The sequence below is a fragment of the Hemibagrus wyckioides genome, linkage group LG14, assembly GCF_019097595.1.
Source record: "Hemibagrus wyckioides isolate EC202008001 linkage group LG14, SWU_Hwy_1.0, whole genome shotgun sequence".
NCBI classification, from domain to species: Eukaryota; Metazoa; Chordata; class Actinopteri; order Siluriformes; family Bagridae; genus Hemibagrus; species Hemibagrus wyckioides.
The window spans coordinates 14,154,498-14,167,044 of record NC_080723.1 but is presented as its reverse complement, the minus strand read 5'-3'; the positions used below and the strand labels follow the sequence as shown (position 1 = coordinate 14,167,044).

General features: G+C 42.4%; 1 protein-coding gene across 1 annotated transcript in view; it reads right to left on the bottom strand.

The window, feature by feature from the left end:
- Positions 1-12,547, bottom strand: part of b4galnt4a (beta-1,4-N-acetyl-galactosaminyl transferase 4a) — a 141,742-nt gene that overhangs the window by 34,086 nt on the left and 95,109 nt on the right. The window contains exons 6-7 of the mRNA XM_058408524.1: positions 12,235-12,335; positions 5,547-5,614 (exon numbers count right to left, since the gene is read on the bottom strand). Of these exons, the coding sequence (XP_058264507.1) occupies positions 5,547-5,614; positions 12,235-12,335 (169 nt within the window). The remainder of the gene's footprint in view (positions 1-5,546; positions 5,615-12,234; positions 12,336-12,547) is intronic.

Here is a 12,547-nt window from a genome sequence, read left to right as displayed (position 1 = left end):
TGCCATTTCTTTTCAATAACAGAGGCAGGAAAAATCTCAATGTAAATCTGAAGTTCCTAAGTAGACGAGTATAACTTGTGATATCATGCATTCATCATGCATGTTTTGTTTTTGTTCTGTGTAGCACCTCTGGTCCAGGAGGAACGTTCACCGTGTACTGCATCGGCTATATATGGTTGAAGTGACAATAAATCTTCTTTGACTTTTTCAACACATATACTTTTCACCCCGAAGGCAGGAGTTTTAATTACAAGGAGAAATCTACTGCCATTCTATCAGGCAAGAAGCTGAATCAAGCAGGTGAAGTGAATAACATTGATTATCTCATTACAGTGTCAAGGGGTGGGGTATATAGGCAGTAAGTGAACAGTCAGTTCTTGAAGTTAATGTGGTGGAAGCTAGAAAATTAGGCAAGGATCCGCGGGACTCTAGAAGACTGGGTTAAAGCAGCTCCAAAACGGCTGTGCTCCTGGTATTCAGTGGTTAGTACCTACAAAAAGTGGTTCAACAACTGGAGCACTGGTAATAGAATCATGAGCACCTAAGGCTCACTGATGCAAACGAGGAGAAAAAGCCTAGTCAGATCCCACAGAAAAGCTACTTTAGCACAAACTGCTGAAAACATCCATGCTAGCTATCATAGAAATAGCTATCATTTATCAAAAATGGCAAATAACAAAGAGATGACTTGGCCTCCAAATTACCTATCAGCATCTATAGAATGTGATGGACAGACAGGATCAGCTGTGGTCATCTTAGTGCCAGAGCACACCTTCAGAGGTCTTGTGGAATCCATGCATAGACAGATGGGTCAGAGCTGTTTTGGCAGCACAAGGGGGACCTACACAATATTAAGCAAGTAGTCTTAATGTTATGACTGATCGGTGTGTATACAGTATAGACACATTACTCCTCTGACCAGGCTCTCTTTCTTTTAGCGCTGTCTTGACCTCTTGCTCTCTGTCTCTAGTCAGATCTCGAATGCTAGGCTTCTCACTACTGTACCATATGGAACTTAATCAGTATTCACATGTTCAAGTCTGCATGTAGCACTGACCCATCAATCAACTGCCCCATATCAGTATATACACTATATTGCCAAAAGTATTCGCTCACCTGCCTTGACTCGCATATGAACTTAAGTGACATCCCATTCCTAATCCATAGGGTTCAATATGATGTCGGTCCACCCTTTGCAGCTATAACAGCTTCAACTCTTCTGGGAAGGCTGTCCACAAGGTTTAGGAGTGTGTTTATGGGAATTTTTGACCATTCTTCCAGAAGCGCATTTGTGAGGTCACACACTGATGTTGGACGAGAAGGCCTGGCTCTCAGTCTCCGCTCTAATTCATCCCAAAGGTGTTCTATCGGGTTGAGGTCAGGACTCTGTGCAGGCCAGTCAAGTTCATCCACACCAGACTCTGTCATCCATGTCTTTATGGACCTTGCTTTGTGCACTGGTGCACAGTCATGTTGGAAGAGGAAGGGGCCAGCTCCAAACTGTTCCCACAAAGTTGGGAGCATGGAATTGTCCAAAACGTCGTGGTATGCTGAAGCATTCAGAGTTCCTTTCACTGGAACTAAGGGGCCAAGCCCAGCTCCTGAAAAACAACCCCACACCATAATCCCCCCTCCACCAAACTTTACACTTGGCACAATGCAGTCAGACAAGTACTGTTCTCCTGGCAACCGCCAAACCCAGACTCGTCCATCAGATTGCCAGATGGAGAAGCGCGATTCGTCACTCCAGAGAACGCGTCTCCACTGCTCTAGAGTCCAGTGGCGGCATGCTTTACACCACTGCATCCGACGCTTTGCATTGCACTTGGTGATGTATGGCTTGGATGCAGCTGCTCGGCCATGGAAACCCATTCCATGAAGCTCTCTGCGCACTGTTCTTGAGCTAATCTGAAGGCCACATGAAGTTTGGAGGTCTGTAGCGATTGACTCTGCAGAAAGTCGGCGACCTCTTCGCACTATGCACCTCAGCATCCGCTGACCCCGCTCCGTCAGTTTACGTGGCCTACCACTTCGTGGCTGAGTTGCTGTCGTTCCCAAACACTTCCACGTTCTTATAATACAGCTGACAGTTGACTGTGGAATATTTAGGAGCGAGGAAATTTCACGACTGGATTTGTTGCACAGGTGGCATCCTATCACAGTTCCACGCTGGAATTCACTGAGCTCCTGAGAGAGACCCATTCTTTCACAAATGTTTGTAAAAACAGTCTGCATGCCTAGGTGCTTGATTTTATACACCTGTGGCCATGGAAGTGATTGGAACACCTGATTCTGATTATTTGGATGGGTGAGCGAATACTTTTGGCAATATAGTGTAAGTCACACTAAAAAGCTTTTGTTTGTCACATAAACATTACAGCACAGCAAAATTCTTTTCTTTACTTCTCAGGACACTCAAGTCAGAACACAAGGTCAGCCAGGAGCAGAGAGGGTTAATGGCCCAACAGTGGTAACTTGGCAGTGCTGAGGCTTGAACCCGGGCCTTCAGCTCAATAACCAAGAGTCTTAACAGTTGAGCCATCACTGCCCCTATAGTTTGCTTGAAGGCCCCAGTGAGGGCAGTGTAACATATTCACCACTGAACGTACAGTCCACTGTTACTAACCCTGATCTGTCACAGGTGCAGTAAGGCTCTTCTAATGTGTGAATGATCAAAGAGGCCTAACCAGAGGGGAAAATGCTCATCATTACCCCCAATTTAATCTGTGTCATGGTACTGAATTCACCACAAAGGTACGTTTGCTTCAGTCTGCCTGCATACCCTGACACTTTGAAACCTTCAGTCAGGTGTCTCTACTCAATAAGCTCCGATATAAAGCCCTGGGGCAGTGAGCTGAGCAGAATGTGCTCCATATCCTGGCTTTATTTATGTGCCAAACTGTATCTGCTCTCTCCATTGTACTGTAGCCATTCACAGAGCATAGGAAAGAGAGGATACTTATTAAAATGCACACACAAATACACATACACACACACACAATGAATAATTCAAAGAAGTCAAATGTCTGTGTGTGTGTGTGCGTGCGTGTGTGTAGTCGCTTCCCATCGGATCAAATTTGAAGTTTATCGGAGCGCTGAAAAGAATTTTGAAAATATCTGCCAAAAGTCAGTTTACCCAGGCCCTGCCTTATCATAGTAAATAATTGCTGAAGCACTCTTCTGGTATTTAAAGAGTGCCACACGAGCAGATGTTCTACTTCATTTAAATTTAGAGAATTTCACTACGTACACTGAGATCATCAGATGAGCAAGAGAATATTATTAGCTTATGTATCACTAATTGAGAAAGGGTCTGTCTGCGGTCCACTAAGCAGCGAGCATATAAAACCACACCCTTTAAACAGTTCTAAACAGGCATAGTTTTTTAAGATATACAGTCAAGCCCTTAAATATTCAGACAGCGCCTAAATTATCATTACTTTCGCTGTCTATGAAAAATATACAGAATCTGAAATGATATCACAAAAGCCAGATTTTTGGCTTTAATTTGAGGATATTTATATCCAAAACAGGTGAAGAGTGTAGGAATTACAGCACTTTTTATATGTGCCCCCATTTCCCCCAGGCACCAAAAGTAGTTGGACATAGTCATAAATTATAGTGACAATCAATGACTGCCTGAAGTCTGGAAGCCATAGATATCACCAGACATGGGTTTCTTCCCTGGTGTGTTCTGCCAGGCATTTACTGCATCTGTCTTCAATTTCTGCTTGTTCTTGGGGTGTTTTGCCTTCAGCCAGTAAGCTGCACTGTCAACCTGATTCAGGTCAGGTGACTTACTCAGCCATTGCCCTTTCTTTCCACTTCTTTACCTTAAAATGGTCTTAGTTTACCTACCAAGTATGCTTCATGTTGTTATCTGCATTTTGAAGTGCTGTCCAATGGGTTTTAAATTATATTGGCTGAACCTGAGCAGACAATATAGATCTATATACTTAAAAAATCATCATGCTGCTTTTGGCATCATCAGTAAACACAAGGAAATCAGTTCCATTGGCAGTCATACACGCCCATGCCATAAGATGAGGTATACTTCAGATCATGAGCTGTTCTTTTCCTTCCTCCCTACTCTTTTTCTTCCCATCAATCTGTCCTCACCTGTCCTTGGAATGTTCTAGAGTTGTACTTTTATTAAATTGTTTTGGGTCTTCATGCTTTTGTGTATTACTAATCATCTTCAACCCTCTGGTCAAGCCTTATCTTGATTTTTGACTTTGACCCAGCTGCCCCCAGGAGGGTGATTCTGATCTGGCCAAATGTTGAGTACTTTTTTCTTCTCCAGGGAAACACGGTCTTGTTTCACGGTCTTGAAACGCGGAGTTGTTTTCCACAGTCTTCATATAACAACAAATTTATTGTTTTGTAGCCATGTCCAATGGGATGCTGGTGAATATCAAGTGTACATATAAAATCCTACAATATACTGCTGAGAGTGCTTTGTAGACTCTTGGTGGCTTTATTGCCCAACCTTCCATTATCTGATCACTGACATTTGATGGACAGCCTCCTCTAAGCCATGTCATGTCATGGTTGTGTGATATTCTTTCTATTTTTTAATAATGGATGTAATAACCTTCAAAGTTTGGAGTATTTTTTTAACTAAACCTGACCAATACTTTTCTAGAACTTTTTCCAGGACTTGATTTGAAGCCCCATGGTCTTCATGATGCTGTTAGTTTAGGTATGTTCTCTAACAAACTCTGGGGGAGAAAAGGAACACTTACGTATATGAGGTCACGTAGGAATACTTATGTAATGCAGTATTCAAATGCACCCTAGAGGACACAGAATACCTTTTCATACATTGCCTCAATGGCCTGCCTACTTTTCCATATATAAACTGTACAGAAATCTGATCAAAATCACCATGGATTATTATGCAGTATACATCCACTAAGAACACACTCACTTCTAATACTTTAACAACATATATTTTTGTAACCTGCCTGTATTAATACCATTATTCACCAGGGAAGGAGCTCAATCGAAACTCAAGGTTAACATAAAAGAGCCTCCTCTGTGAACACTTGCACATGCAAGCACTCATGTAATCCCAAGGGAAGTGATAAAAAAAAGACTTTAAATAATCTACCTACAGCAAATTGTGAGTAAGGACTTGTACTATACAGTCTGATTCTGCAAAGCAACCCATCGTTAGTCAGTTTCCACAGAATAACATCCATTAAAGGAAAATAATTAAAGCAAGTCCCATGTCACACAAAGGAAGCCTATTTCCTCTAATTGCCAGTCCAGTCAGTAGCATCACAGACTGAAAAGAGACCAAATCCAAAGTCCAACAATGTGTGCAGGTGTCCTACTGGCACAGGAACACGTAAACCTAAAGAATAGCAGCTAAAAGGCAAACAGCACTGGAGATGTGAAGGGAAGCAATTGTCTAGTGTCAAGAGCATTGGTTCTCTCAGAGGACTTGCTGGACTTGTTGAGAAAAATATTATCATATGAATCTGTATGTGTGTGTGTGTCTGTGTGTGTGTGTGTGTGTGTGTGGGTAGGTGTATACTTACTGGACAGACTTGGAAGCCTGAGACCTGAATTTGGTGAACTCCCCTGGTGCCGTCCACTCTGACCCCAACTGAAACAAACAAAGGTCAAATTTACAGAATTGCTGTCAGAACCACTGTTAGAGAATATTAATCATCACCTTCTGACCAATCAGAATCCAGAATCAGCTGGGGTATGAGACACTTTATTATGTATGCCTACATTATACACAGATCAGCTTTAACATTAAAACCACTGAGAGGTGAAGTGAATAACACTGATTATCTCGACACAATGCCACCTGTCAAGGAGTGGAATACATTAGGCAGCATGTGAAGTAGCAGCAACCTGCTAACGTCTTGGTGCCAGATACCACAGCACACCTTCAGATGTCTTGTGGTGTCCATTCCTGGACAGGTCTGAGCTGTTTTGGTGGCACACTGGGAACCATCATAATATTACATACGCAGGTAGTTTTAATGTTATGGCTGATCAGGATATATACACTCATTAGCCATTTTTATAGGCACACATTGTTGGTATACAGTTGCTAAGAGATTGTATTTCAGCGGTTCTAGGGTTTTAACCATCTCAATGTCACTGGGCAAGGATGAATAAGGAGAAGGCTGTGTATTTGAAGCTGCAGTGCAACGACTTCGGATACCACGGAACACAGGGGAGAACAAGCCTACAATACACAGGCGACATGTTGAGCAGTGTTCTAGCGTGTTCTGTTCTCTTGGTACTGTGCAGTAGGTTCATTTGGAGGCTAAATGGAATGCATAATTATCACACCTGTCAGAGAATGCAGGAACACACACACACACACACACACAAAGACAGGTGTGGCAGATTCTCTAAGCAGAGACTTCTCCAGAGAGTCCACTTGTAACAGAGCTAACAGACACAAGACACAACAAGAGAACAGGTGAGAGCAATGACGGCGATGAGAGAGAGGGAATAATAGTGAAAGAAAGGCACTGTGAGAGGGAAGGTAATAGACACAAGGTCTATTCCAGCAAAATGAGCCTGTGCTTTTCCACTCCATTACAGGACCAGTGAGACGACTGGTTTTCACTGGTGAAGCTACAGGAGTGGTTGCTGAACGGTTTTTAATACACTGCATTCACACTGGCTGTTGCTGGCTCAGTAATTAAAGCTCCGGGCTACTGAACAGAAGCGTGTGAGTTCAAATCCCAGCACCACCAAGCTGTTATGGCTGCTTAAGTAAGACCTTTTCAGTATCCCGTCTCTGTTATACACACAGAGAAAAGAAATTGCTGTCTAGATGTCATTAAAAGCAATATAGTGTTATATTTTTAACCCTTAACATTTAAAAAATACACACAAAAAGCATATTGCATGGCAGTGAGACTTTTACTTAATTTTAGAATTTTTTATTAAAGTTGTGAAACAAATGATTCAGACAGAATCATAGTGATAATCCAGGAACATCTTCCATTATAAATTGACGAGGCATTCGATTTCACTTACAATGAAATGATCTAGAAACTGAACTAAAAAAATATGTTTTTTAGTTATCCTTGCTGTTAAGTGTGCAGTGAAAACCCACCTAGATAAAATGTCAGAGAATGGATAGTAAGAAAGTAAAGAAAAACACAAAGATAGAGCGAAAGATAGAACTGGTAAGAAAGATGAAAGGAGGATGTTAATGTGAGAGGTAGATAAGAGGACAAGGAAGAACAGAGTCTCTGTATCCCTCAGTCAGTTCTTCTGCATCCTTCCCTGGCATGCATTTGCAAAGGCACTCATTTATTTCTCTCCGGGACGATGCATCTGCAGCTCTAATTAAAGCCTCTGAACTTCTAATCCACAAAACAGGAAGCACTGGGATCTCATCACAGCTGGGGAATTTGGGTTTCTCTTTAGCATTCCTCTCCAATTCCAAGCAGCTGTGAACATCTCGCACTTGGGTGAGCAATCACAGAGGTTCCTGGTTCCACAAGCATGCAAAAGTCCTGCTACAAAGCCTGCTTTGTTCTAAACATGCGGAAATGTACACGCCCTGAGCAACCATCAAAGACCTTGGCTATACCGAGACCTTGCATACGCTCTCATCATCAGGAGTATATTTGCTGGCATGCCACACATACACAGCGCCGCTGTCGGCATAAACACACAGTTGTGATCCTGGCCAAAACTAATTACCGATGCTGCCAAGTACAGCTCTTTCTCTGGCTGGAATTAGTTGAGCGCTGTTGATGGCACACAATACTGCTTCATGCTCCTGAGGCGGGAGCTTCAGTACATTTCCACGTGTAGGTAAATATTTAGCGAGGCTGGAAGAGGGAAAAAATATATATACCAATGGGCTACAGAGGCTAACTCAAATGAAGTAAACACTTCCATGCTCGCAACAAAAAGGGCAATGTGGAAAATACACATTACATTTGTGAGTCTAGAGGATGGAAAAATATACCAATGGGCTACAGAGGAATTGGTCAGTTTGTATAGTTTATGTGGTCTACCTTGGTTTATGTGGCTAAAGTAGACAAAGGCAATCCAGCAGAACATCATCAATAATACTGATGAATCTGATTAAATTAAGATGGTGCTCATCGTTCTCCTAATGTCTTATCATCAAAATCTATGTGCTCCGGGGTGAAAGCTGATTCACAAGTGTCTCTACAGCACATGATCCTCATTATCATACCATGTAACATGAAAAGGTCTGAATAATCACTTCACAGCTTCACTATGGGAGTTTCCCAGGGGTCAGTTCTCAGCCCATTCATGTTCTCCATACACGGTTCAGGCATAACATTATGACCACATGCCTAATATTGTGTTGGTTCCCCCTTTACTCGCAAAGGGTTGGTTACCCTGTCGCCGGGTCACCACTGTTCCATCCTTGGACCACTTTTGATAGATACTGACCACTGCAGACCGGGAACACCCCACAAGAGCTGCAGTTTTGGAGATGCTCTGATCCAGTTGTCTAGCCATCACAATTTGGCCCTTTGTCAAACTCGCTCAAATCCTTACACTTTCCTGCTTCTAACACATCAACTTTGAGGACAAAATGTTCACTTGCTGCCTAATATATCCCACCCACTAACAGGTGCCATGATGAGGAGATAATCAGCGTTATTCACTTCACCTTTCAGTGGTCATAATGTTATGACTAATCGGTGTATGTACGTATTCCGCGCTTCTCGACTCGCAGAACACATCAGCATGCTTTTCTGATATCTCTTCCTGTATGAAAACCCAACTGGAACTGAATCTTAAAAAAAAAAAAAAAACCCAAACTGAGCTAACTTACTGCCTAAGCAGTCCCCTTCACTGGACCTCTCAGTATTCAGTGCTACGCTCACAGTCCACCCCAACTGGCTCAATTTCTCAGATCAACCAGCATATCCTGTCTCAAAGTTCTCCCATGTAACTCTAGAGGCTTTGCATTGCAGGAAGAAACCTTGTGCCTGTTCCTGCATTCCTGAAATCAATGAGATCTACAGCATAAAATCTATAGATAATGCAAGATCTCTCTGCTTCAGTGTTCTGGGGTTGCATTTATCAAAGAGTAGACCAAGTTCAAGTTCTGTGTGTAAGACCCACCAGTGCATGGACGAAACTGGCACTGTTCACTTATGCATACACATAACTGTATGTAATGGACGTTGATAAATCATGCATGTTTTGAATTACTCTGTTTGTTCTCCATATAAAGAAACTCCTGCAATGTTGCTGGCTATCAGTATGTAGTGAAAACTTGCAGCAATTTTTACCAGTACACTGCCTTTTCATTCCAATGGCAATCCATTTATGGGACATTTTCAATCAGTATAAACAAAATAATTATTTCATCTCCAGAATACATTTTTCAGGACACTGTTGACTTTCAGTGGAAGATGTTTCTCTTCTGTTGAATAACCTTACAAAAGAATTTGAAGATAACAGCTTCACATTTTAGCTACTTATGAATGCCAGAGCTGTCTCCAATTTCGCCTAAAACCCTCCAAGCTGAAAGGACTGTGGTATACACAGGGTTTTTATTGCTGCATTTCGTTGGCAAGTTGCTGCCAGAGACCAACTAAAATTGACTGATGAGCCACTCATCAATTTCAGCAAACAGGTTCCTACAGTTCTGGAGTTTTCCAGCACAAAGCTGCATGTGCCAAATCTTCAAGCAAAGCACAATCAATCACCGTCTCAATCCCTATCAATCATTACAAGTGCCTTCTATATGACAGTACATTTCATCTGTGTGACCTGTTCGATCAATAATTGACAAGGATGGAGCTCCTTCTAATCATTTCACCCACCATTACCCTTTCCTGCCACTAGGGGCTTCCGCATACACGTGCATGCACACGGTTTATGCGGTAAATTATGTGTGCGCATGCTTGATAAAGAGCCCCCTGGTTCCTCTGATACTGCAAAGCTTCCCAGTGACTCCTTTCTCACTGAAAGCTAGTGATGCCTGACGTGTAGGATTTTGACTGATGGATTCATGATGGCACTAGTGAGCGCTAGCACTCCAACCTCTCGTGTTTAGCTATGTTCTTCCTACAGCTATTATACTTTTTTTCTGGTTCATTGGTAGAAACGTAGCCTTGCAGCACTTGTGTCGCTGTCAGCTCCTTTAACAGCTCCATGCTTAGGATTTTATTCTGCCTCACTTGTAAGGCTCTCTGGATAAAAGCGCCTGCCAGAAGAAATAAATGTAAATGTGAAATGCACCCAGATCATTCTGTGCATAGTGGACTGCTGAATCATTTGTGTGTGTGTGTGTGTGTGTGTGTTTTTTATTAATGTATGTGAACTTTACCCAAACGTGGGATTATATGGAATGAGAAAACTCATTTCAGTTGCAGCAGAGCCAGAGATATTACATAAAACTAACATACTGCTCTTTTCACACTCACCGTCTCTCTCTCTCTCACCTCCTCTCTCACTCTCTATGTGCGTATGCGTGTGTAACCCATGTCTTTTTGCTCGCACTCCATTTTCCCTTTAGCCGGGGAGCACAGGCAGAATTGAAAAGAACGTTTGCCTCAGGAGTCATGCTATTTTAAACATAGACCAGTCTATTGAGACGCACGCCCTCCAGACAACTCTCCATTACAGAGCTGGCCGTCGACGTGTTGTGGCTCGATGCTGCTTTCTTGCTCTCTGCCCGACTTGATTTCTCCAAGAGATGCCTCTGGGGCTGCAGGAAATCACTAGGAATTCTGGACAGGCTGCAATTATTCACAGAGACAAAGAATCTCGTGCCACCTCGTCTTTCCAATAGATCAAACACTTTTGTGGCAGGATATTGAATCCTCTGTCTGTGTGAGAGTGTGTTTGTGTGTGGAGGTGTGCTAAGACTTCTCTCAAGAATACATGATCAATACACTGACCTTGCATCAAAGCATACACACACACACACACACACACACACACGCACACACACACACGCGCACACACACACACACACACACACACACACACACTCGTACAAAGGCCTCTGGGTGAACATCTAACTGCATGTTCACACAGGCACTGTTTTCTCCTCTTCACAAGCCTTCATTTCTTTCCTTGCCCCTCTAGATCAGCTCCTTCACCAGAGGGAAATTTAATTAGCAAGTAGCTGCTGGCCATGCTCTTTGATTAAAGTTACACGCACTACAAAAAGGTTTATGCTCCACAAAGGGCAACGGCCAAGCTAATATTGTACCATTGATAAGAGACCCTGGTGTACCATTGGCTAGTTCCCTGCAGTGTCCATGGAGACCATGGTGTCAGGGTGAATCTGATTGGACACCATTCTTCTGCACTCGGAGAAAAGGGTGTGATTAGAGCTCAAGAAGCATGGCCGAAAGACAAAACTGGGTGAGAAGTGCTAAGATCTAAACAAAAGAGGTCTTTCACAGGCAGCACTCTTCACGTTTTTTCATTTAGCGCTCACAGCGGGGGCTAATGATATACACTTCATGATGGCTTGATATCAATAACCTCACATTTTCACAAATCCAAACATCTCCATTTAAACTAACACAATCCCTTTGGTAGAGCAGCAGGAGATCAAATGTGATGTTTATTTTCCCACATTATTTTCTCGGCGCTCTCCGAAAGGGTTTTAGCACGGGATGGGAGCAGTCAGTGTCAGAGAGCATCATTATGCACAGAAGCCTCCAGAAAGTAATCATGCACCACATGTCCATGAAGATATTTCACTGGTGGAGCGATCACTCATTGAAAGATATGGGACTCCTTTTTAATTAAAGTCGAGTCGAATTTAATTACGCCATTGGCCTAATTTAGCATAAAGCTCATTTGTTTTAGTGCAGTCACTCCGTAATGAATTGCACTGATCTGTTATTAAATCTGCTGCTTGAGCCAAAGGTCATGCGTTCCTGCTTCGGTGCTGCGTCCGTGCATGTAGGCAAGAGATGGATTCCTGATTCGATGTGTGTGTGTGTGAGTGTGTTGTATATGAGGATAACCTCCAGCTTGGTAATAACATGCAAGGTGAAAACCTGACCTTTCTACAGCAGTGGAAATTCATCTCAGGGTTCGAGCGGAAATCAATCCAACGACAGGTGATAAACTAGCACAAGAGCTTTTCGGGTGTGCAAGCATGCTGGAGTGTTATACCATCATCATAGAGGCATTTCCTTCCTTCAGAATGATGCTTAATGGTAATGTTTTTATTTTTTCAAGAGTGATAAAGATGTATTTCTGAGGTAAAAAATAAAAACTAACTTGGCCCACGTAGACGAGCAGACGGGCGTTGAGTGGGCTCTCATCTGAACTCAACCAGAACTCTGCGTTATCATCAGAGGCCACAGCAAACTGGAAGTCCCCTACAGATGAAAGTCATGGACAGAAAATACAACATTTTATGTGGTTCAGCTGCTAGAACCTATTATTTATGTTCCACTACTCTTCATATACTATATATAAAATATATATATATATATATATATATATATATATATATATATATATATATATACATGTATCTATTAGTGTGATGTGAGGGTGTAAGTGTATATTTCAGACAGTGCAGGTGTGA